Source organism: Periplaneta americana, chromosome 2 (genome assembly GCF_040183065.1).
Source record: "Periplaneta americana isolate PAMFEO1 chromosome 2, P.americana_PAMFEO1_priV1, whole genome shotgun sequence".
NCBI lineage: Eukaryota > Metazoa > Arthropoda > Insecta > Blattodea > Blattidae > Periplaneta > Periplaneta americana.
Genome location: NC_091118.1, coordinates 57,129,856 through 57,156,017, shown reverse-complemented (window position 1 = coordinate 57,156,017; position 26,162 = coordinate 57,129,856). Strand labels below are relative to the sequence as shown.

The 26,162-nt window shown below is 36.3% G+C and overlaps 1 protein-coding gene across 1 annotated transcript in view; it reads right to left on the bottom strand.

The window, feature by feature from the left end:
• LOC138693941 (facilitated trehalose transporter Tret1-like) overlaps positions 1-15,591 on the bottom strand; it is a 42,704-nt gene extending 27,113 nt beyond the window's left edge. The window contains exons 1-5 of the mRNA XM_069817680.1: positions 15,518-15,591; positions 12,215-12,326; positions 7,208-7,343; positions 2,809-3,075; positions 331-449 (exon numbers count right to left, since the gene is read on the bottom strand). Coding sequence (XP_069673781.1) covers positions 331-449; positions 2,809-3,075; positions 7,208-7,343; positions 12,215-12,326; positions 15,518-15,558 — 675 coding nt within the window. The 5' untranslated portion in view covers positions 15,559-15,591. The remainder of the gene's footprint in view (positions 1-330; positions 450-2,808; positions 3,076-7,207; positions 7,344-12,214; positions 12,327-15,517) is intronic.
• Positions 15,592-26,162: the final 10,571 nt, after the last annotated feature.

Below are 26,162 nucleotides of genomic sequence, written 5' to 3'. Positions count from 1 at the left end.
ATGCTGCCAATAAATTCTGCAACTTTGCTTGTGCTTCTAAAATACTTCGGAGATGGCTGTTTTTCGGTCAAGGACGAACATATATTATGGTGTAAAGTGTGTAAATTAGACATAAAAGTTAATAAGCGTCGTGATTTACAAAAATATTGACTCTAAAAGACACATTGAACCTCTGGAATTGTTCAGTGATTTGAAGCCTGCTGATAAGTGAAAAGGGTCCGAAGCCTCAGGCCCTTCCTGATCAACCAACGCTGACACGAGGTCATTCTGCCTCCGTCCCTAACACAGTCGGTCCCAGCAGCACGGATCTCCAAGCTTGTTACATCTTACCTGAAATACATAGATTGAAGCGATGATTGGAAAGGACACACATATCGCCGCTGTCGTTCTCCAGCTTGTCAGCATACCCAAAGCGTAAGCAATGAAGAAACTCGACTGTACCACTATACCTGCCAACAAGAAGCATAATTAAGCAGTTAAGGGTACTGGGTAGTCTGAGCGTATGACTGTTTCTATGTGAAGAAATTTTGCTGTTATTCTTCAATTTTTTAATCTATCAATTTACAATTTTTACAGCATACACACAATATTTTCAGATATATTTTGGTTTTTAGATTATCTTTCTACCTCATATAATTAATTTTATTAAAAAATTTAAACCTGACAAATATTAATTAAATTTAAGTTAAAAACATAGCTATTTTAGGAACATTTTTCTCAGAAGCCGTTAGTACTAGAGGTTACTAATATTTCAAGCATATTTCCAATGTAGTTGACTATATTTTCTGCCATTTTCATCCCATTATGAATATTCGTTCATTAGAAAAAATTATTTTCCATCCTGAAAAAAAAAAAATAAAAGTTTTCATACTTTTCTGGCTATAAAATCCATAATAATTTTGATAACTATGTGGAAATACTATTCTTCTTCATATGAAATAGGAGTATGCAAAATTTGCCTCCTAGCTTCAGTAGTTTCTGAGAAAAATGTTCCGTAATTACCCATTACAATTTACAGTACATACCGGGTGATTCACGAGGATTTACCGCTACTTACGGAGCTTATTTCTGAAGACAATTTAAGCAAAAATTGTCATATAAACATGGGTCCTATTCCCAATATTTACAGAGTTACGTTTCGTTATTGGAACGCATTGCTGTGAACGCGTGAACTTGGTCAGCGTGCAGTCAGCAGCCAGCGCGAGCGCTACGGAAATCAAAGCTAGCCGTATGCATTTATGTAGCGCGACGAGTGCCGTTCACAAGCGTGCGGCCAAGTGTACTGAAGCGGACGGCGACATTTTTTAAAATGTGTTGTAAACTCTCCAAGACTGCAAATTAGGATGCAAAATTGAACTGCAAATAATGAAGTCGGTGGAAGTGGTGTGGTTTGTAATAATTGTTGTAAGTGCGTAAGAATAATGTGATTTTGTAGTTAAAATAGAAAAAGATGTCTGTACGAAGCAACTAAGGAGCTGACAGCACATTTTTAGCTTCACAATGCTTACGATGAAAGAGTAATGTAACGGAGAAAAATTCTCTCCGGCGCCGGGATTTGAACCCGGGTTTTCAGCTCTACGTGCTGATGCTTTATCCACTAAGTCACACCGGATACAACCCCGACGCCGGTTAGAATCGTCTCAGATTAAGCTCCAACTCTTGGGTTCCCTCTAGTGGCCGCCCTCTGCACTACGTCATAGATGTCTATGAACGCAGGACCGAAGTCCACACATGTGCTGAGGTACACTCGATATGAGTGACTAGTTGGCCGGGATCCGACGGAATAAGCGCCGTCTTAAATCACGAAGTGATTTACGCCTATCATATATATTATTTTAATGTACCGAAGTACATATGATATTTCCATGCAGATATTCTGCGTCATCATACGATGAAAGAGTAATGGAACGGAGAAAAATTCGGGTTCATATCCCGGCGCCGGAGAGAATTTTTCTCCGTTCCATTACTCTTTCATCGTATGATGACGCAGAATATCTGCATGGAAATATCATATGTACTTCGGTACATTAAAATAATATATATTCTCAATGCTTGCCAACTAAATAAATTATACTTCTGAATGGTTCATTCTCTATTTGTAGTATTCTTTTACTTTCAAACTAAAAAAAAAATGTATTTTATAAACAACTTTAAATTAGTGTAACTCTGAAAATATTGAAAATAGGAACTGTGTTTATATGACTTTTTTGCTCAAAATGTCTTCAGAAGTAAGTTCAGTAATTGGCGGTACATCCTTGTGAAACAGCCTGTATAGATTTTATTATCCTAGTCCTTACCGTTACAGAGTTATTAAACAATTACGCTCATCGTATTGCTCCCGTGTGACGGTCGCAAAGTTTTTAAGTATAGACTCGTACAAAGACTTCATTCACGTCAAAATTCGCACAGTACCACCCGAAGGAAAGTTTTTCAGCAGCAGGGCAAGGTCGCCTAAGATAACAATCACAAAATAGATTGTAGTGAGCATTACAGTTCTCACTAGCCAAGGGAAGCAAGTCTTAGACTGAGACAGTAAAGCCGAAATTAACTCTTCCAGAAGTTCCTGGAGTCACGCGAAAGTCAAGAGTCTGATTCGTGAACGCTTAAATTTAGAAAAATGCCGAAATATGTAATGGTGGACCTAAGCAGGTCTACCGTGTAAAATTTATTTTATAGCTCATCAGTTGAGGTGGAATAAAAATACACTTAATATGCAAGATTACGAGTAATCTTGATCCTAAATAGCCATACACAGGGTGGCTGGTTAGTTTAGCAGAAAAATAACGAGGTAGAGCTGAAAGTACTTACTTGGAATTGAAGTCAGTATCACTCTTATATCAGGCTGGGAGGTCTCTGCGATATACGTCATTATGGGCGCCTCCATGAAGCCAATCCCTATCCCGATGATGACGTTGCTGACGTACAGCATGGTCAACGAGTAGGACACACTGTAGAGTATCCATCCCACGAGAAAAGGCAGGTTCACCAGTATCATAGACCACTTCCGGCCGAAAAATTCAGTGATAGTACCGGACAAAACGCTGCCGATTGGTTCGACGATGTATGCGATACTTCCTGAAACACGAATACAATTCTGATTTTATAAGATGTCTGCATTAAATAAATGATGAAGAATGAATTAATAAGCCCGCTGTGTCCCATAAAGGGCTAGGGCCTCCTAAGAAAGGGGAAACTCGTTTATAATTCACTTGTTGAGCTACTCCACGTAAGTTGGATGATTATACAGGGACATCATTTTATTTTTACTAACATTTCTAATATTAACCTGGCTATACCTTTGGCTTAAAGGTTGTGAACCGGAAACACCGTTTGCTACCCTCTTCCACGACTGGAGCTCGATGATACTGGCGTAAGATACGAACAAATCACTTTACTAGATATAGGAGGGATGAAAAGTTGTTCATCCATATACGTAAAGTAGGAAATATCACGATTTTGAGTTTGATAATTTTCATTAGGTTTTTCTTTAATCAAAATACAGTAAAGTATTAACAATAAGTGTTTTAACTCTCGAACTGATCTGTCCATTCGGACGTATTCATTATGCAGCGTATATTATACTGTCTACAGCACATTAGCGTACAATATAGGGAGTGAAGTTAAATTGAAAAATAATCATAATATGGATATTTAAACACATATTTGAAAATGATAGCCGTTCATTTCAATACATATTTCAGTTTTTTTTGCATATTATCGCACATAGACTATTATACCTAATTCCAATTACCAGTTTCGTTTTTCGTACTAGTAACTCATGTTGAAATAATTCTGTACCTAATCTATAAAAGAGTACCTTACGTAGTGTAAATTCAATCTTCATTTCTGCCCGATCCGAAAAGATAAAATTATTCAGACATGCTATTTACTGTCCGTCCAAGTGGTTTTGTCGCAGGGTCGTAGAAAGGGGGGAAATCGCGTGACAGTTAATTACTTAACGAGGTCCTTTTATTTAAGTTATTTTAAACAGTTGTATAATATTACTTAGACGTCCAGTTTCTAACAGAAATTAATGTTTTCAGAAAAGAGTTAAGACAGCCCAGCCACAAAGGGAGGGCAGAAGTGGGTGGGAGAAAACCGGGATGCGACATGTGCAAACGGATGACAGTACCTGTGCGAGAATATGATTCAATATTGAAAGGGAACATATTTCTGGAACATGCTATACTCACTAACTCAGTACTTGTGTTTACTATGACCGTAAGGCGACTTCGACTGTATCCGCTTGGTTCTGTGTGAAGAACGGTTGGAAATTTACTAGTAGAAGGTGTGAGAGTGAAGTACATTCAAAAACTCAGATACAATAAAAATTGAAGTAAAAATAAAATGATGTCCCTGTACATGCTACTTGAGCCTAACTACAGTGTTCGCTTAGCCAGTTTCACAGTTTGTTCTCTTTGAGATTGTGTCCTAGTTCCTTCCAAGCACATCTGCACCGAGTGACACTAGACCAGTGAGCTCCTACAAATTGTTTGAAGAAGTCTGCCCATCTTCTTCACGGCTTGCCTTGGGTCCTCCTGCCTGTGTAGGGGTCCCACATGGTGGTTATCTGTCCCGTAGAGTTTTTGCCTCGCCACATGTCCTTCCCACTTCCACTTTATGGCTGCAGCACTTTGCCCGATGTACTATGATGCCGTGATTCTCTGGAGCTTCCTGTTGGAGATTCTGTCTCTCAGCAAAATGCCTAGTATCTTCCGTTCCATTCTTCTTTGGCATGCTTCCCTATTTTTTCACTGTCTTTCTGTAAGTTTGTCATCGTATAGCAGTACTGGCAGGACACAAGTGTTGTTCTGTTCATCTACTTCTATTGGTCTTGGTGACTTATTTGGCATTATCTTCGTTTTGTTCTGATTCATTGAGAGGCCAACTTCTTTGCTGATCTTGCTTAATTCTCGGAGCATTTGTTGCAGTTCGTAAGATGATCTGGCGAATAACACTACATCGTCGGCGAATCTCAAGTTGGTTAATCTCTTTCCATTTATGGTTATGCTGTACTTGCCATGATGTTTTCTGAAATGTAGTGTTCGATAAGTAGTAGTGGTGGTGGTGGTGGTGGTGGTGGTGGTGGTGGTGGTGGTGGTGGTGGTGGTAGTAGTAGCTACATGTTACACTAATCACATTTCAGATGTATACAAACAATATTGTTCTTTCTCTGACACATATTGTCAAGTGAGATGTACTGTCTGATAATATAGATGTACTGTACTTAACAGCCAGAACCTCAGTCAGAGGTAATGTAAGTCGTATTTGTATATAATTACTTATATCCGATGCAGTTGTATGTTCAACTATGTAAGCAAGTTTTAATCCTGTTTGAGTATAAGAGAAGGCCCTACGTCCTTAACTCTGTCAGGTTTAATAAAGCCATTATTATTATTATTATTATTATTATTATTATTATTATTATTATTATTAATTAAATTTGATATGCTGTTTTAAATTGAATTGGATAGATTACATGGAATTAAATTTTATTGCGGATTATATTGAATTATGAACCGCAACCAGGAAGTCAATAGGATGATAGCAATGGCAAAGGAAGCTTTTAATAGAAAACGAAACATCTTCTGGAAAAAGAACTAAGGAAGAGACTCGTGAAGTGCTTTGTGTGGAGTATGATATTGTATGGCTGTGTGAGTGAGTGAGTGAGTCAGTGGCAGATTGATCGAGTGGGTATGTCATTGAGTAGGTACATGAGTAAGGGGCGAGTGAGTGAGTCATTGGGTGGGTAAGTGGGTCAATGAGTGGATACATAAGTGAGCGAGTGAATGAATGAATGGGAGATTGAGTGAGTGGAAGGTTTAGTCAGTGAGTGATTGACTGATTAACAACGTAACTTTAAAAGCAATAAAATATTGTTTTAAAAGTGAATGCGTCAAATTATAATTTTGTTTTTAGTTAACGGTTAATCTAGATAAGTAATCAGACTTTGATCTTAGTACCCCAAATAATTGTTGCAAAATTCTAACTGTCGATATCAGAACATCTTAAAGTTAAAAACTTATAAGATATAAATATTTCTTCGCAATTTTCTTATCAAGATTGGGGCTTGACAAACTTTATTGACGTCGAAACAGAGTTTTCACACCCTCGACGCCCGCTGAACATCTAACGCTATGTTGACGTAAAAAGTGACGCATTTGGTGACGTATCTTCATGTTCGTAAAACTTCGGATAATTGAAAGGGATTGGTGAACGTATTCCTTTAACATATGGCTCTTGTTTGTTGTTTCTATTATACGATGTTTCCCGCTCCGTTAACATTTATCATGTCGTAGTTCCTATGATAGTCAATCAATTGCGCTGTAATTTTTTTTAATTTATAGCTCAGTGTCAAAGAAAAACATGGAAAAAATTCGAAATGAAAATATTTCTTGAAAAGTGAGAAAAAATACTAACTTCGATGTGATCTGTTCAGAATATAAATTTACACCTTCAAAAGTTGGTAAGCGGCAAACTTTATTATTTTTCACGTTCGATGAGGTGTCAAAGCAGGAGAAATGTGGAGAAACAATGGAAATTATTTTAAAAAGTGGTCGCTACTCAAATTATTTATTGGTTTCCGTGTTACGGCGAGTTAAATAAAGGAGCGTTTTCGCTTGACGGAGTGTTCACCACTTGATCTTCGTCTGTTGAAATCTTAACTAAAAATTCTTTCCTGAGCCTTCTTGTACTTCGGTCTGAATAATTTATCCGTCTTGAGCTGTTCTATGAATCTCGCCCACAGTGGTAACTCTTAAGTGAGATGCTTTGTTTTAACATCGAATTAGACCTACGGTAAACTTCGTTCGCCCACGTTATCCGGCTAGAGACAGCGGGTCCGCTATTGAAATAACGTGCGGTGAATTTCTCTGATTGGCTTTCATCAATGACACCAACATAGCGTTTAACATACGGCGAGGGTGCGAAACCTTTCTAATCGCATTTTTTTTCGACACAAGTCAGATGTAGTTTCATTAACATTTCTGATATGATTTCAATTTATAAACTATAAAATAAAATAAACAATAAATAATTATTACACTTCATTACTATGCTCATTTGTCTGGTTATCGAAGATATTAACTTGGTGAAATAGAAATAAAAATATAATTTGAAACTTAAAAATTTCGAACTAAAAAGAAATTAAATTAAAGCAGTGTGACAAACCACAGAAAAATAAACGATATTACTTGGGTGCCCTTACCAAGCCAAGATGCCTCGCTCTGGGTGATGGTGATCCCTTCTTCACCATCCATCAGCGCTGCTATGACAACCGTGGGAAAGGAGTAAGAAGTGCAGAGGTCGAGTATCAGAAGATAAGAAGCTATATTGGCCACCACCTGCAATGAAGCATGAAAACTTTAATAATAATAATAATAATAATAATAATAATAATAATAATAATAATAATAATAAAAGAGGAGTAATTATAATCCCTGCCTCTTCTGTTCCGAATCCTAATAGTCCCTGTAGCGCATCATAATAGACCTTCTCATTCATACACTCATTACTGCTAGACTGCTCAACTTTCATAGCTTTTCTTTAGAAAAAGTGAAGCTGACGCTATTCTGAGTAAAAGGAAATAAATAATAAATGGATCACATCTATGTTTTTTCAAGCAACAAAACTGCCTTTTCTTTTAATACTTGTATGAGACTGATTGCTGGTTTCTCCAAGTATTGTTAGAACATTTAACGAATGTTAAACTCTAAACAGTTTGTTAAATATAGTTTTTTCATGTCTTCAACACTAGTTTGGCTTAACAGATTGTTAAGTGTTTGTTAATTTAAATGTAGGATTTAGGAAGCTAACTCATTTGGCAGAGAGTTAAACATGGCATATGACAGCTCAGCTGTTCAAAGGGAAGTTGTGAAAATATTATTTTATGTCTCTCTTTAAGGAATGTTTCGTGAATTACATAATATAACATTTAAAATACACTTTGGAAAGCTAATATTGGGAAGATAATCTTAAAAAATGAACTGATTATCATATCGGCTGCTATTTTGATACTGAGCTATTATATATTGAATATTTAGAAAATGTGGGATCTCAAAGTGGCAAGAAAACAAGGAATGATGATATACATACTATGCATGATACTCAATTGGGGACAATATAGATTTTCAAAACAAGTAGTCCTCAAAATTTTACAAGAAATTTAAACCAGATTTGAATATCCTACGAACAGAAATATACCACTTATTCCAATTCAACATCTAGTATTTACTCTTGATTCTATGATACTGGCTCTTTTCAACTAACTATAGATAATGTCAGTAGTGTTTCAAAATACACAGCGAGCATAATAATAAAAAGGTTTCAGCAGAAATTGCTTCTTTGAGAAGTGTTAGCATTAGTACTACAACATTACTTTGTAATAATATTATTATTCAATAGCAGTCATCTACAACTTTCATTTGTCTTCTTCTTTATCGATCATGGCCTACTGTACCAGTTTCATTTTTGTTTTGTTACCGATAAACTGCTATAATTTAATGTGTAACACACTGGAATTCCAGCTCAGCCACGCAGCCGACAAGTACACAACATGCAAAACAGCTGAATTAGAAGCAATGGCTTTGCTTGAATACGGAGCTCGACATCAAACCAAATTGTAACTCAACCTGTTAGACCAGGCGTCTCAAGGCCAACGCATAAAAGTTGTTACACAGAGCAGATATAGATAGCGTAGTCAGCTGAAGAGATAAGCTCAATACCCGAAGATAGCCGATCGTTGATTCATATTACAAGCATGAGCGAGCTAAGTTGTAACTGTCGCAGGAGAAATTGCACAAAGCTGCACTTTTGAGTTGTACTGTCACAATAGACGGTTGTTTTCGGAAGGAATAAAATTTCGTAAGTCGTTTGCAGTAATAATAATAATAATAATAATAATAATAATAATAATAATAATAATAACTGTATTTTCTAATTATATATTATGAGTAAAAAAGAAGGCATCTGAAGCATGAAGAACCATACGTTACGTAATTATTTAAGTACAAGGAACTGGCTACCCTATCCCATTATCTCCTGGCCTAGTTGCCTCATAAGTGGTGCCTTGTTGATATCACATGTAAGGTTCAGACCTGTCTTCGGACAGTTGACTAAACAACAAAATACTTCATTTCTAGTAAATGGTTTTTGGTATCTCTCTTTTTTTTAAGTTCATACTATGTTGAATAAAATAAAATTCAATTAAATAATAATAATAATAATAATAAAATTAGAATTAAACTTGTTGATTGTTAAAGTACGTATTCTTATGATATATCCTCTCAAATTCTTTTCTCAAGTCCTTCAGTACTTCATTATATTTGTTACACTGGTCTTGATTGAAATTAGGTAATAATTTTAGATTAATTAAGTGGTAACAGTTATCCACTGAAACTTGCAACTCCCACAATTTCGCTTTCCCTGTGAAAGCTTTTATTTGTTCATACATTTGCGGTAATAAGGACATTCTTTCTTCGGAGATGGAGACAAAATCGTAGCGGTTACAGATGTCTATTCAAACGTCGCGGTCAATGACGTCATCCGGAGACACACGAACTGCTCCCGCATCTTGTTCCACTCTTACATAAAAAAAAAGAGAGAGAGAAGGAAGTGCTCCGAGGAGGCACTATTGAGACGTCTGTGTTAGACGATCGAATTTGCATAGGAAATAGTGGACAACAGTGAACTTCAAAATGGTAATGTCAACATGTGGTTACTTGACAAGTGAAAAGCAGATAAAGTTTTTATACAACAACAACACACAGTGAAACTAATAATTAGTAAGTTACCCCAGTCTACTTCGTAACAAATTAAGTGATTTAAACAAGTGCTCTACAAAGTGCTCCTTACACAACGATTCAGCGTTTTTAGTATTACGAAGTTCTTAACGTCATCATTTAAGTTTTATATAAAAACAAAGAAAGAACAGTTATAATCGCCCTATTCAACGACAAGACACTATAGAACTCAGATGACAGAACAACAAAAGCGACCAAATAAGTGTTCTTTTATAATGTTTATATTTTTATATTGTTGTTATATTATAAGTTTTATATTGCATTTTAGAAATTGATTGATATGAAGTTAGCTTAGTATTACTATTAGCACTAATTACTAGTAGACACACAAGTATAAGCGACATCCATAAATGTTTCACACACTCAATCACGAAAAGGAAGTTCACAGAACACACACACCAATGGCTAGGTTTTCAATCATTTACAAACTTAATAGCTAATTTATAATTATAATGTATCGAAAATGTTCATGTAAAACTCTTACTCATGTAAATGACTATTGTAGTAGATAAGCATTGGCGGCTTAATAAAAGTGTTACACATTAAACTACTGTACCAGGTTATGATGTTATATATGTTTCATGACTTACTCTACAATACAAAATGTAAAGAATAATATCAGCCAATAATAAATTGCCTTATATGTGCAAAATCATTACCAACTGCTACTGAGTAGTTAAAATAGTGTTAACGACTGTTATAGTTAAGTGTTGGTTGTTTTAAACAAAATGATGTTGAAGAAATGGAAAATACATTAACAAAAACTTAAAAATAAACAGGCTGTTAATTTAACACTAGTTAAGCCGAATTAAACATTTCTTGGAGAAACTGGCCATGAGAGTGACTTTTTTTTAATTTGTGCAATATTGCTCCTTAAACAGCACAAAATGTACTTTCATAATCGCAGTTTTAAAGATTTTAAACTCAATCTTTGATACATTTTAAGGTTTTTATATAATTAGCCCGGCTTGGCCGTATGCATAAATTTTTTCTTCAAACTTTTCTATGGATGCTGTGTCCAAAATTTCATGTACACCACGCAGTCTTCTCAATAGAGATTAGAGATGAACAACGATCGAGAAAGCAAGACTAACAACGCCAGCAAAGCCGAAAACCCGCACGACACTGTTGTGACTGCTTGTGAGTTTTCCGAGACGTCGAGATTGATCACTCCCGAAGTCCCGAACGTCAAACAGCCTTGAATCTCTACAGTTATTTATAACTGACTGAACTTTTATCTACTTTGGCAACTGTTATATATGTATGAATAATCAAGTAGCCTATTTGAAACATCATCTCTATCTTTCAGTGTATAATAATCCGTTCCCCAGTATTTATTTAATTACTAGGCCCTTATTAAAAGGCTAGGAATTTTCTTTTCATATGTTTAAGATCAAGTGTGCAATCTCAAGTAAAAAGATATTAACATTATGTTTTATGTTTCTTAGAAATGCAAATTTATTTGAGAATTGTTTTTTTTTCTATTTATATAATCATAGATAATATCATATAATAGAACCAGAACATATTGATAACTAAAATACTGTTTTGTCTTTTTGTGTAATTTAAACATTTACAATGTTATTTATTTCAAAGTTACGAAATCTTTCCATGCCGACCAAATGCTATTTAGAGAATGATGAGCGAGACTCGAAGCGCACGAGAATGACGAGACGAGACTCAAAAGACAAATGCAACGAACACAGCGAGCGAGAGCGGCAGTTAGTTTTGTTCATCTCTAGTGGAGACCCATTGACAGATGACCTAGCTGGATATGCATATAGAAGACTAGCTCTGATTAGAGTTATATAAAAAGTTTTTAATCAACCTCAGTGATGGCAACTTGAATAATGAATTCAAACGCTGAAACATAGCACATCCTTTGGCAGCAATTTTATTTATGTGAGGCTTAAAAGAAAGTCTCTGGTATAAAAGTATTTTCAAATAACTTGCTTCTTTTTTATTTGGAAATACTATGTCAAAAGTTTCAGTTTACATGGTTCTTGCGGTTTTCTTTTGGTGAAAACTGCAACGGAACTGTTGAAGGTATTGATTTTTATTTTCCACATACAAGAAGCCATGGAGCCGAACCGAGCACCTGCCATCTAGTAGTAAGCACCAGATGTGATAGGGACACTGCATGGCAAGAGCTGTGAGGCGCAGAGGTGTTATTAATCGGCTTTTCTTTAACAGAAGTTCGCCACCTGTTTTGGCAACACTATTATCCGATCACTAGGCTGGGTCTACCACTTTCAGACCGCATCCCTTGAAAAATTTCTAGGTTATATCCTGGAATCGAACCTGAAACCTTTCGATTCATAGTCAGACAAGCTAATAACTACAGCAAGGAGGAAATCTTTCAATAAACTTAGAGACTCATTATCCTGACAATTTTATAGTCCTCCGTAACTAACCTGTGACAATCTAATTCTGAAGAGAGAAGGTTTGGAGGCGATGCGTCCATTTGGGCAATCATTCAGACACTCTCCCTCACAACGACGCTGTCCTAGGTCGTATGAATGGGACCTGTAATAATTTAAACAATAACAGAGTTCATTTCTTAAGATCACAACACATTGATACAGTCCCAGAAACAAAAAAATTGCCCCACTCTTGACGCTTCTTATACAGCAAGATTCACATTACAACGATTTAACGATGGTTTTCAACCCAGTATTATTTGAATAGTATTATAGGAATGTTTCACAACTAATTCAAAAAGCACGAAATTAATCTGAAAATAAGATCAAAGTAATAGGTCTGCCTAACAGTCATTATGTAAACGTATTCGCAGACTACAAATTCAGAATTGGGATACATTTGAGAAAAGAGTTTGTTTTAATTAATTATGCAGGTTAATTTCGTTTACCATCATTCTATTTTACTGTACGATTTATAAATGTTCATCTACTATTAAGAACAGATCAATTTGCATCGCATCTTTTCAAGTGTCTTTCGTGTTATGACAACAAACGAGTTAAAATGAATGTCAGCAACTTCCAAAGCGATACCACTGCTTTGGGCGAAATACGAGAAATTATCAAGAATCGATCGGAGAACGACCAGTTGGTGATATTCTCCGACATACAGAAATTATATTTGAAAAATCTCGATTCCTTGTCAATTATCACTTTCTCCAAACTTACCAATGAATTCTGCTGTCGGTCTTGAAGTAGGGTCTTATATTTGATAAGAAGATTCTCTTATCACTCTTCAAGATAGTTTATGGTCAAAGAAAGTGAAGTTGTCTATCTTCTACATGATACTGCCACATTTCAAATTTATCCATAAATGCTCTTAGCTAGTCGATCACATGTCGTGCAATTCTATAACTCGCACGCAGTCTCACCTTGTTTATACCCCATTTTTATCTTTAGCTGTTCTAAAGCAGATCTAGACAGTATTTATTTACTAAAACCTTCATTGTGTTTATTTGTAACAAAATGTCATGCGTAAGAAAGTGTAATAGAACATAATACAAGCTTTACCTTCCTTCTTAATAAAAAAAATCTTTCTCTTTCGACTCATCACTAAAGGAAAATGATCTGGGGATTATTTTGTTTTTCACTTAAAACGAGCCGCCACTTACTGCAGACTCGAGCAAACTTAGGTCTTGCAAAAACCGCATACAGACACTACATCTGTGTGTGATCTGTGCTACAGTTAATATACTCCATTTTATTTCAAGGAGTGCAGTTCGGTGGCTCCTTTGAACACCCACTTACAGATTTATGACTTCCTACACAAACACCTCCGACAATTCCATCCTGTCCCCTCGTCCCAACATTGCACAGTTGCCACAATCCTGGTGACCCTCGAAATGAGACAGTGAGACTGACGGGATTCTTGGAATTCGGAAAAGATGCGGCAACTCTGCCTCCACGTGGATTTGACGGGAGCCTGTCAATTCTTCTGAACGAGGGTCGTGATTGGTTACTGACAGAAGAAGACAAGATTTCCGTCACAGTAAGGAAGACATTTATTTATGACAACCGATTAGTAGGGGGTAGTAGAAGGTCTGTCGGCAAAGTCCTTTCTATGAAACTGCACTCCGTGAAATAAAATACAGTATACAGAGTTCTTTTCACCTGACAGTTGTGTTGACACTTTGAGAGCACGAGTTGCCCACCCATGGACATGTTAATCTGTGACAAAATGTAAATAAACAACCTTTGTTCTATGAAATTAAATTATATTTTATTTAACGATTCTCGCAACTGCCGAGGTTATATCAGCGTCGCCGGTTTGCCGGAGTTTTGTCCCGCAGAAGTTCTTTTACACTCCAGTAAATCTACTGACATGAGCCTGTCGCATTTAAGCACACTTAAATGCCATCGCCATGTGCCGGGATCTAACCCGCAACCTCGGACATAGAAGGCCAGTGCTATACCGACAACGCCTCCAGGCCAACTTGTTCTGTGAACACAAAATAACAACTTTTGTACAGAAATGGATTGTACTGTTCCTAGTTTCCTCGCGTGATGTCATTTGTATAGTCTTTATTAATATGATTTTTAGTCCATACCTGTGGAGTAACGGCTAGCGCATCTGGCCGCGAAACCAGGTGGTCTGGGTTCGATTCCCGGTCGGAGCAAGTTAAGGCTGGTTCACAATAAACCGGAAACGAGAATCGGAACGAAAACGAAATCGGTAAAATTGTTTAAAAGTGTACATTTAAATGTGAGCATTCACAATTAACGAAAAGCTTGCCGGAGCCCGGGATCGGGAACTGAGAGTTGACCAAGTTTCAAATTTGGCGTTCACATTTCCGATCACAGCCCACTAGATTCATTCTATTGCCATCTAAAAGCTATTTTGTCGTCATATATTTTGTAGCAAGAAGACCGTGACATAACGTATGCATTATTTTGTTCTGTGCTGTGCATCATGGAGCAAGTTTTATTTGATGAGATTCTAATATTGAGTGTTAAGGAAAATCCTCACGTTTACGATAAGCGGCGCGCCTCGTATAAAGATGAGAAAATGAAGGAGAATAAGTGGCTTTTAATAGCTGCATCTTTGAACACCGATCGTAAGTGAATCATATTTTATTACTGTATTGGTTGTATTACACACTACGTATTCATCCTTCAATTCAATAACTACTGTCGTGTTCATTTTTGTTCTATTATAAATGTTTCTTCTCTAATTATTTTACGTTATGGTAGATTTAAAATAGGTTGTGATAATAAAGATGCATGAGCATATTTATAGTACCGTACCTAATGAAATGTTTCAGTTGAAATTTCGAAGAACGCAATTGGTCAATTATACACAAATTGGTCAATTATATACAAATGACATCAGAATGCGTAATATTGACTTTACATATCGTTATTGACATGCATATCGATATGCATAGTCGTCTACGTTCTCGGTTTATTGTGAATAAAAAATTTTCATATTCACGTCCTCTGCTTCTCGTTCCCGGTTTATTGTGAACCAGCCTTTACCTGGTTGAGGTTTTTTTTCAGGGTTTTCCCTCAACCCAATATGAGCAAATGCTGGGTAACTTTCGGTGCTGGACCCGGACTCATTTCACCGGCATTATCACCTTCATCTCATTCAAACGCTAAATAACATAAGATGTTGATAAATCGTCGTAAAATAACCTACTAAAATAAAAAAAATATAATTTTTATGTTTTGAGTAAAAAAATAGCTCTGTAGACTCACTAATCAGTATGCTTGAAGCAGTATGCAGATCATAGTACCTACCTGGGAGGCTGGAAGTGGTACTCAGTGCACTGTGTTGGCATGGTCAGGCTGATCTCACAAGTGACGAGACTGGGCTGACAGCGTCATGGATGGAAGGGATAGACAGACATGAGTGCTTTCGATTTAGCAAGATCACAACGCGATAGTGGCAAAATTCTTGGTACTAGGATGTACGGTTCGGCAAAGGTTGATAATATCTAAATATTCTTTTCAAGAGTACCGTAGATAAGCAAGGAGCTAGTAGCGAAAGTCGCAGGAATAAATCGGTGCAACATTATATACAGAGTGATTCACGAGGATTTACCGCGGCTTATTTCCGAAGACATTTTAAGAGAAATATGTCATATAAACATCTCAATATGTTCAGAATTACACTAATTTAAAGTTGTTAGCAAAATACCTTTTTTTGTTTAGTTTTAAGGTTAAAAGAATATTACAAATAAAGAATGAGCTATTCAGAAGTATAATTTCTTTAATTGGCTAGTCTGAAGCTAAAAATATCTCGTTAATTGCTTTGCACAGATTTTAGTTTTCAATTTTTAACTAAAATTATATTTTTCTTACGCACTTGTCACAACAATTGTTACAAATCATACGACTTTAGGAACTTGATTATTTACAGTTGAATTTTGCATCCTAATGTACAGTCTTAAAGAGTTTACAAGAGTGGTGTGATTTGTAAGTTATTGTTGTGATAAGTGCGTAAGAAAAATGTAATTTTGTAGTTAAAAAATCTGTAAGAAGCAACAACGGAATGCACAACACATTTTTAGCTCCAGAATATAGGTAGTTAAAGAAATTATACTCCTGAATAGTTCATTGTTTATCTGTAATATTCCTTTACCGTTAAAACTAGAGAATAATGATATTTTACAAGCAACGTCATATTAGTTTAACTCTGAAAATATTGAGAATAAGACCCATATTTGTCTTTTTTTTTCATCAAAATGTCTTCGGAAATATGTTCCTTAAGTGGGGGGGGGGTAACTCCTCGTGAATCACCCTGTATGCATTTACTTACAAAATGAATGAATACATTCATAGAGAGTTAAGTTCATTCCTTATATAGGCTTCTACAGTGTGTGTCAAAAGGCCGTTTGCAACGGCTCAAGTATGATGGAGGAGATGAACAGGAACTTTTTATTTTGTGCCAAATATCTTGTAGAACCACCATTTTCCCGCAAGGATTCTGATACGGTGGATGTTTATGGGTCTAGGATCGCTCAAACTCCCTGATATTGCCTTCCATTTGTGTTTAGATCGTTGAATTTAGTAATCGTGTTTTGTGATCATACTGTTTCACTTCGGAGATGAACAAGGTCTTGTCTTTGTCGTCAGAGGGCGTTCTCTACTACAGAGAAAGATAAGACTGCATTTTGTACAGTAGTAGCCTATATAATATATACGGTTTTAATTGTGCCGTAACTCTGATGGTCAGTCACGTTTTCAATGCCAAGGGATGCACCCTTTCAAGTTGCAAGAGTCTCTCTACGATAAACTTCAGCTGCTCCTGGCTTCTTAATACAGTAGTTGTTTTGTTTATTGATGAGGTCCTGTTCAAGAGAGAGGAGATTCACAACAGACATATGTGGGATTATGCAAGTCCGCAGTTACAGTACGATTATTTAGTCCTGGCAGTCGCCGGCAATGTGCGCCTTGGTCAGGCGAGTCCATTAAGTTACGCCAAGGGATGTTCAGATTAATCTTTTGCCTGCAGTCAGAGCGATCGAATGTCACGCATGCGGTATAGCGTTGTGTTTCCAGTACAGTTAAGCTGTACTGCATTCCTTTACCGACCGCTCGCCCTTATCTCTTCTCCGGAGCTCTCCCCACTACCGATATTACTTCCCCTCTTTCGCGTCGCTGAGCTGTCGGACTAAATAATCGGTCTGTAACACTCTGATCAAAACTATACGACTTCAACATTTACCGATCAAAACACAAATGGAAGGTAATATCAGGGAGATTGAGCGACAGTGTTGTCAAATCTGTCAGATAGATTCCGGCTAAATAGCTCTTAAAATCTACTAAACTGGTGGAAAATCTTCCAGAAAACATGTTTTTATTTAATATATATACATCTGTTCACTGTGAAGAATTATTTTTTGAATCAATAAGATATTATATACTGTAAAAAGCCGAGAGGTGTCACTTTTGACAAAATTTACACATCACATAGCAGATTAATGAAATATATTATCTTTTTAAACCCTAGTTCCTTGTTAAGACACTCTTTGTAACACATATGACACAGTTACATCTTTTATACATTAATTGAGGGGTTACGTGGACTAACAGCTTAAGTGCAAGATCATACTTTTGAGTAAACTGAAGTTGAAAATTACGATATTACTTTTTGTGTGTTCCTATGATATTCCATCAAACTTTTAAAATATATATTATCAATGTAGCATTCCTTAAACACAAAAATGTAACGAAGTAATAGCTATTATTGAACTACAATATTTTACTCTTTCATCGTATTTTTAAAAATGTTAATAGCAACTTTTGTTAGTCCACAGAACACCAATAAATTGTTTCTATCGGAGAATATTATGTAATACAAGAATAGAAACACTTCTGTTAACTAAGTTTTGGGTTTTTAAACCTGAAATTTAATGTACAAAACAAAGATGGTTTTCATTAATCTTCATCGGTGACTTCAGATCCATCATTGCTTATAGAACTGCGCCGTTACATTAAGCCTCGGAATAGCCAAATTCTGACTAAAATCAAATTCTAGTACAAGAGTATCAATATCTTCATTCGCAAAATTCTTCACTTTTTCAAGATATTCCTCTTTAAGGCTGTTGTACTTCTGAACATTTCTAAGATGAATCCCATTGTCGATCATAGGGATTCACGTTTAACATAAGTTCAGTTTCCCTACAGCAGTCACAAATATCGGATCTTGGTTTTCTGAAACTGTAACAGCTGTTTTCTCTGAAGAATTGATGATAAGTTTGATATTTCATTGACAATTTTTTTCCTTTTTGTTCAAAGTAATATTGCCGGAAGGACTTAAACAAAGTGACAACATTTAAAGTGCGATCATCAAAGTACCGTCTAGCAGAACTGCGTCTTGCATAATGTGACGTCTTAGAAGGCAATAAACTCCAGTGTACGTTTACCATATCCCATATTTCTTGATGAGTCTTCCTTGGTCGATATGTGTGTTTTCCACGATTTTCAGTTGTAGCAACAGTCCCCACTTTCAAAGCTTGCTGACATGTTTACATAAGGGCTTCTGTATTTGCAACACTTTTAGTAAAATTCCTTTACATGTAGTGACATTAGTGCCCTCTAATTTCACTTTGTATACAAATGAATAGTGACTATTTCTTCCAGATGTAGGTTTCTTTGTGTTACGGAAAGGTTTTTTTTTCAATGTAAACAACATTGTGTCCTGCAGTTTTTTTTCTCCAATACTCCAAAATCCCCTGAAAAGTCTCTGCTGATCAAGATGATTGAATTCACCTACATAATTCAATTTACAACATGCGATCACAACAGCAAATCGTTTAGTGGGTATTGTTTTACTTCTCCTTGAAAGGTAACTTCTACCGGAATTAGCCTACGTTTCTTCTTTGCACTTTCTTTTTTCCAACTATGTTATTTTTCCTTATTTTCCTTTTCACACCTCTCGTGGATATAGTACTTCCATACGCAGCACCACTTTCATTGTCAAAATCAGTCTCCATTTATGTTTACACTGAACAGACACAACGCAGTCGGACCGCTAGACACCCAGTAAGAAAAAGCTTCTGCTTCTGCTGCCCTCTAGGAATAAGGTAGAGAAACAATATTTTGTTACAATATAAAGCACACAAGAGGGTGTCGGAAAATGTGATCTGTGAAATAACGACTTAAAGTCACTTACGTTGTTAGTCCACATAGCCCCTCAACTGTTGTTTGTTGTTGTTCAGTCAACTGTCCGAAGACAATTAATTTGAATCTCATAACTGACACCAATAAGGCATCACTCATGAGACAACTAAGTCATGAGGTAATGGGGTAGGATAGATAGTTTCTTTCCCCCTCCATTACGTACATCAAGTTGTTTTGTTTACTGATGTGAGACTCTTCAAAAGAGAAGAGATTTTCAATAGTCACAGTAGCCATAGTGGGATTATGCAGGTTCGCAGTCAATAGTCTGATCAAAAATACACGACTTCGACATTTACCGATCAAAACACAAATTGAATGTAATATCAGGAAAGTTGAGCAACAGTGTTGCCAACAGCTCTTATATCTGCTAAATGATGGAAAAATCTGCAGGAAGAAATATTTGTATTTAATGTCTATAGCCTACATCTATTCACTATGAAACATTATTTTTTGAATCAATAATATTATCATTAATTCATTCAGTGTTCTGCCCAAGGGCAGGTCCTTCACTGCAAACCCAGCCTTTTCCAATCTTTCCTATTTTCATTATATATTATAAAAATTGGGAGATGTCAATTCTGACACAATTCACATATCATACAGTAGGTTTCTTCATAGTGTCCTGTCCAAGGGCAGGTCTTTTACTGCAAACCCACCTTTCTCCAATCTTTCCTAGTTTCTGCCTTCCTCTTTGTCTCCGCATATGATTCACATATCATAACGTCGTCTATCATCTCATATCTTCTGCCACGAACTTTTCTCCCGTTCACCATTCCTTCCAGTGCATCCTTCAGTACGCAGTTACTTCTCAACCAGTGACCCAGCCAATTTTTTTTCCTCTTCTTGATCAGTTTCAGCATCATTCTTTCTTCAGCTACTCTTTCCAACACAGCTTCGTTTCTTACTCTGTCCATTTCACATGCTCTATCCTTCTCCATATTCACATTTCAAATGCTTCTATTCGCTTCGTCGTAATGTCTATGTTTCTGCACCATACAATGCACACTCCATACAAAGCACTTCACTAGTCTCTTCCTTAGTTCTTTCTCCAGAGGTCCGCAGAAGATACTTATTTTTCTATTAAAAGCTTCCTTAACCATTGGTATTCTCCTTTTAACTTCTTGGCAGCAGCTCATGTTACTGTTTATAGTACACCCCAAATGTTTGAAGCTGTCCACTTGCTCTACTGCCTCATTTAGAATTCGCAAGTTTATCTTCTTTATTTTTCTTCCTATGACCATGCTCTTCGTCATGTTGGCATTTATCTTCATTCCATACTGCTCTCAGCTGTCAATGAAACATCTGAACCCCAGTTCCTTGTTCAGCCACTCTTTGTAACATTGCATATTTAATGCATTAATTGTTTGTTGTTGTTGTTTAGTGAACTGTCCGAAGACAAGTTTGAATCGCATAACTGATACTAATAAGAGATTACTCATGAGGCAACTAAGTCAGGAGATAATGGGATAGAGTAGATAATTTCTTTCCCCCTCTATTGCATACATCGCTGACAAGTACCATGTTACACTAATTATACAAACAAATTGTTCTTTCTCTGACACATTGTCAAGTGAGATGTGCATCCTGATACTAGATGTACAGTCCTATTAGGCAGAACCTCAATCAGAGATACATGCATTAACATTTGGAATTCCAGTGCCTAGTGCTTCAGGATCATCTGCGTCTTCTTCTAGAAATACGAAGTTTGGTAAATCAGATGAAGGATGGGTGGAACGGAGAAAAATTCTCTCCGGCACCGGGACTTGAACCCGGGTTTTCAGCTCTATCTGCTGACGCTTTATCCACTAAGCCACACCGGATTCCAGTTCCAATGCCGGATTGAATCCTCTCAGTTTAAGTTCCACCTCTTAGTTTCCCTTTTGTGGCCAACCCTCGTGCACTGTGTCACAATGCCCAACAGACTATGTGCAGAGGTGCACTCATTACGAGTGACTAAGTGGCCCGGATCGGACGGAATGAGCGCCGCTCCGTCTTAAATCTATATGATATGCGTAAAAAAATGACTTAGTGATTTAAGACTGCGCTCATTCTGTCGGATCCGGGCCACTTAGTCACTCGTAATGAGTGCACCTCTGCACATAGTGTGTTGCACATTGTGCAACTGTCGCACATCTGTGACACAGTGCGTGAGGAATGTTCACTAAAGGGAAACTAAGAGGTGGAACTTTCTCCGCCCCACCCATTCTTCATTTTATGGTAATGTAGATTTCCTGCACGGAAATGTCACACGTACTTCGGCACATCACAACCATTGAGCTCTAATGTTCGCAAAGTCCTCACTACATTTACATTCAGATCTCATGCTTAACTGGGGGAGGTGTGACTACATAAATTCTTGTAACAAAGACAGCAGAGCAGGTTTAGCGTGGCTAAGATTAGGGGCATGGAAGGGTAATAAAATTGTCAACGAAGAAGGGGAGCGTCTTTGTCTGCTTTGCAGAGAAAAGGACTCCTATAAACATGTTTCATTATACAATGTGTCGAATTGGAACATGTACGGAGAAAATAATATCTACCACCCTCGATGCTAAGTCAGAATAGGAGTTCGCTTGCATGTCTTGACTTCATGGGGACTATAGAATGGGAACAAAAGACTGGATTGTTCCTCTTCAAGGCGAGAAAGATTAGAATTTCAGCTGTTGAAGTTTGTGACGCGAACTGAGGAAGGGATAATAGTATCTACCCAACTGTACACTTTTATGTCTTTTAGGTTAGCATATATTATATAATGTGTTTTATTGTGCCATTTTCATTTTAATATGTGTGTTCTTTTAGAGAGTAGTTGGATATAATCATAGGTGGGAGGGGGGGGGACCTACAAAGGAGGACTTGTTTTGGGTACAAAGCACGTACGGTCAGAAGACCCGTGCATTGAATTTTAGAGAAAATTATGATAATATAAAATCTGTATGTATAATATTACTCAATAAATCCATCCATCTATCTAAAAAACAATTTGGTAAATCAGGCTATCACATACTATATATTATTTTAATGTACCGAAGTACATATGATATTTCCATGCAGATATGTAATATAATATATATATATATAATATGCGTAAATCACTTCGTGATTTAAGACGGCGCTTATTCCGTCGGATCCCGGCCAACTAGTCACTCATAACGAGTGTACCTCAGCACATGTGTGGACTTCAGTCCTACGTTGATAGACATCTATGACGTAGTGTAGAGGGCGGTCACTAGAGGGAACCCAAGAGTTGGAACTTAATCTGAGACGATTCTGTCCGACGCCGGGGTGGGTATCCGGTGTGGCTTAGTGGATAAAGCATCAGCACGTAGAGCTGAAAACCCGGGTTCAAATCCCGGCGCCGGAGAGAATTTTTCTCCGTTCCATTACTCTTTCATCGTATCACATACTGCTGCTACTGTCGTAGACTTCTACGGTACCTACCTTTAAAAGAAACTCTGATTAAAAAAATTATATTATTTATGCAGAGATCATATGACGACATATTTATAACTGTAGCCTGTTTTTACTTCACACAGAACAGTTTCATGTCAATTTCATTATGTTTAACAATGAATAAACGAGCCATTTTATGATTTCTACAAATATATGATTAAGTTGAACCGTCTGTCATCATGTTTTCTTTCAAGACAACTTGGACTTAATGCGTTTTGGGATCACACTCTTCAATTATACCCATAATCCTTATTTACGACAACTAATGGCTTTGATTATTCTAGCCATTGACAAGAGACATTATTAGACGTAATAAAATAATTTTAAGACATTTGTTACAAGGAGCTTACCCCACTGGAAGGAAAATATGTTATAGTTCAGTGGTTATATCTTTTAGGAATAAGAAGAAAAATATAGAATAATGTACGGACCTTATCAAAGTTTCACTTTGAGTTTATTCAAGTTATGCACGTCCATTTATAATCACTAGTTAATGACATCTCTCTTCATTTATGGGGTTAGGTACAGCTTACAGCAGTAACAGTTTGGAAATATTCAACATTTTTTTCCTCCATTACTGTATCTTGTAGAATAATGAAAATTAGTAAGTGTAAAACACTGTCATTCTGCTATAAGAAAAAAAAAAATGTTTACGATTAAAAAAATGTTTTTTTTTTTTTTTTTTTTTTTTTTCAGAATTCAAAATGGTGGCAGTTTACTTGTGCACCGATGAAGCCTTTCCCTTATAACTCGAAAAACTATCCAAGAGTCTCTGATGAAATTTTTTGTGTGTTTATGCATGTCATATCTGCAATATGATGCAAAATAACTTCTCTACCTTTGATAGATTATCTGAATAAAAAATAAATTCATTGAAAGAAAATGGTCAAATATCAGTATTTTCTTGTACCACAAAATAAAAAAAAAAATATTATTTATTAAGGAATGTAGTTGAACGAGCATTATATTGTAAACATGAATTTCAGCAACAAAATAAAATAGAGAGAACTTGAAAACTTAACAAGTTTATGAGTTATGAATGAAATGCTTCATCACTGCACATTGAACTGCCACCATTCTGAATTTTGAAAAAATATATATTTAATTTTTTTTAAATCGTAAAAATATTTTTTTTTCATATAGCAGAAGGACAGTGTTTTACACATACCAATTTTCATTATTGTACAAGATACAGTAATGGAGGGGAAAAAATGTTGAATATTTCCAAAACTTTTACTGCTGTAAGCTGTACCTAATCCTTATATAAATTTCTTTACTTTATTTTAACTTTTATTGAAATGAATTTTGACATCATGAAAATTCTGGGTGTAGTTAATGTATCCATATACATACGATACTAATATATTTATTTATAAATAATTTCTTTCAGTTATATTCTAAACATATTATCAATAACTTAAACTAATTTTTTATTAGTTATGTAAACTTTTTAATTTCATTTTAACGTACATAAGTCTACATATGTTTAATTTATGTCTTTGTCTTCTTTAAAAGCTATGAAAATTCTACGCCTTTTTATTCTTTGTTACATATTTCTACAAAGAATATAACGATAAATATATTACTGTTCTGTCCGCCATGTTCATGATCTCTTTTGTTAAAAAATTACATGTGACTGTATTTGGGCAAACACAGAGAATAAGAAGGAAGCTGTAAAAGAACCAATGTTGAAACTTCCTTTCGATTTGCGCATACTTTTAGATGTCCACAGCACATAAAAATATATTTAAAAAAAACAGCTCTGCGTATTAACTGTGTGTGTTTCATTAAGAAATAGGTAACGGCACACGGTGTGTGCTTCAAGACAGTAGTTGAGTTGTTATCCTCCTCTAATCCATACCCTGTCATGTGACATACGAAAAAGGTTGTGCACATAAATCACTGCGCAAACTGTGAAGAGCACTATCTGATCAAGGCCGAGGACTACTTAATTTTTTAAATATTTTATTCAAACTTCAATTTTATAACTTTATGGTTAGTAAGGGCGGCTAATTTGTTTTGCAGTCTTCTATCTGCTGCGGAGATAAATGTGCACAGTTTCTGCATGAGCTCGTTGTCAGCAGTGTTCCCAACTTACCACTCAGTGCTGCTATACTCCATGTCTAGAATCTGTAGAGTTAGTCGACGCATTTGGGTGGAGATGGAGAGAAGGGAATGGGCGGAGCCTTACAGTACAGGAGTGTGTTGCAGTAAGCATCGGCTTGCTGCCGTTAGCTAAAGAAATTTACAAATTGAAATGCTACGTAGTTAAACATTATTGCGTTGTCAACGACAGTTTACAAAAAACGCTAAGTCGCCGTATTTTTGCCATTATTGTTATATGTTTATACAGAGCGATCCAAAAGTCGCGCACATTAAAATTATAGTGTCTATAGTGAGTAATGCAGTTTGAAACTGCTATCAGCTACAGTTAGATAGCTCATGGATATTAACAGCAACAAACCTAGACGTCATTGTGATGTGTATGTATACACTGACGCTTGCAGTAGTCCTTTGTTTATTGCTCGGCAAACATGTCGTTTTCCCAAGAGCAACGAGTTGAACATTATTTTTCCAGTCGTTCTTATGCACGTGTTGTAGACGAATTTCTTAGGAATTACCCGGATGTGGCAGTGCCTAACAATTCGACCATAACGAGATTAATCGCCCGTTTTAGAGAATATGGATCAGCGCTTCTTGACAATGATGAACGTGATTGTTGGTTCCAGCAGGACAGTACCACATGTCACACATCTAATGAAACCATGCAGATTTTGCGCGAGTTTTTTGGTGAGCGTATCATTTCTCAAGGATTATGGTCCCCACGTTACCCCGATTTGAAATCGTCAGAGTTGTTCTTAAAGGAAGGATATATAAAAACAGACCGTACACACCGGAGGAACTAAAGAGGAACATAATGGAAATTAACATCAGTGCACGCGTGCTCAAAAAAAGTGGCCGCAAATATGGTAAAAAGAATTCGTTCATGCATTACTGAACGAGGCTGCCATTTTCACCATATTTTGTGAAAAATGATGTAACTCATGTGAAAACTGATGTAAGTAAACGTAATAAACTCATCTTTACAAATAACTTACATGTGAGCGTATTATTAAATTAAGATGTGCCCCACTTTTGGCTCGCTCTGTATTTTATCCTAAAATTGATGATAAGAAGCTTGCTGAACCATATTTAAACAATATAAAATATAAAATATTGTTAAGAATTATTTAAAAGTACCTAGATTTTGCTATAGGCCTATTGGCGACAGTGGAGTTTTCTGTAATGTGACTGATCGAGTATACCAATG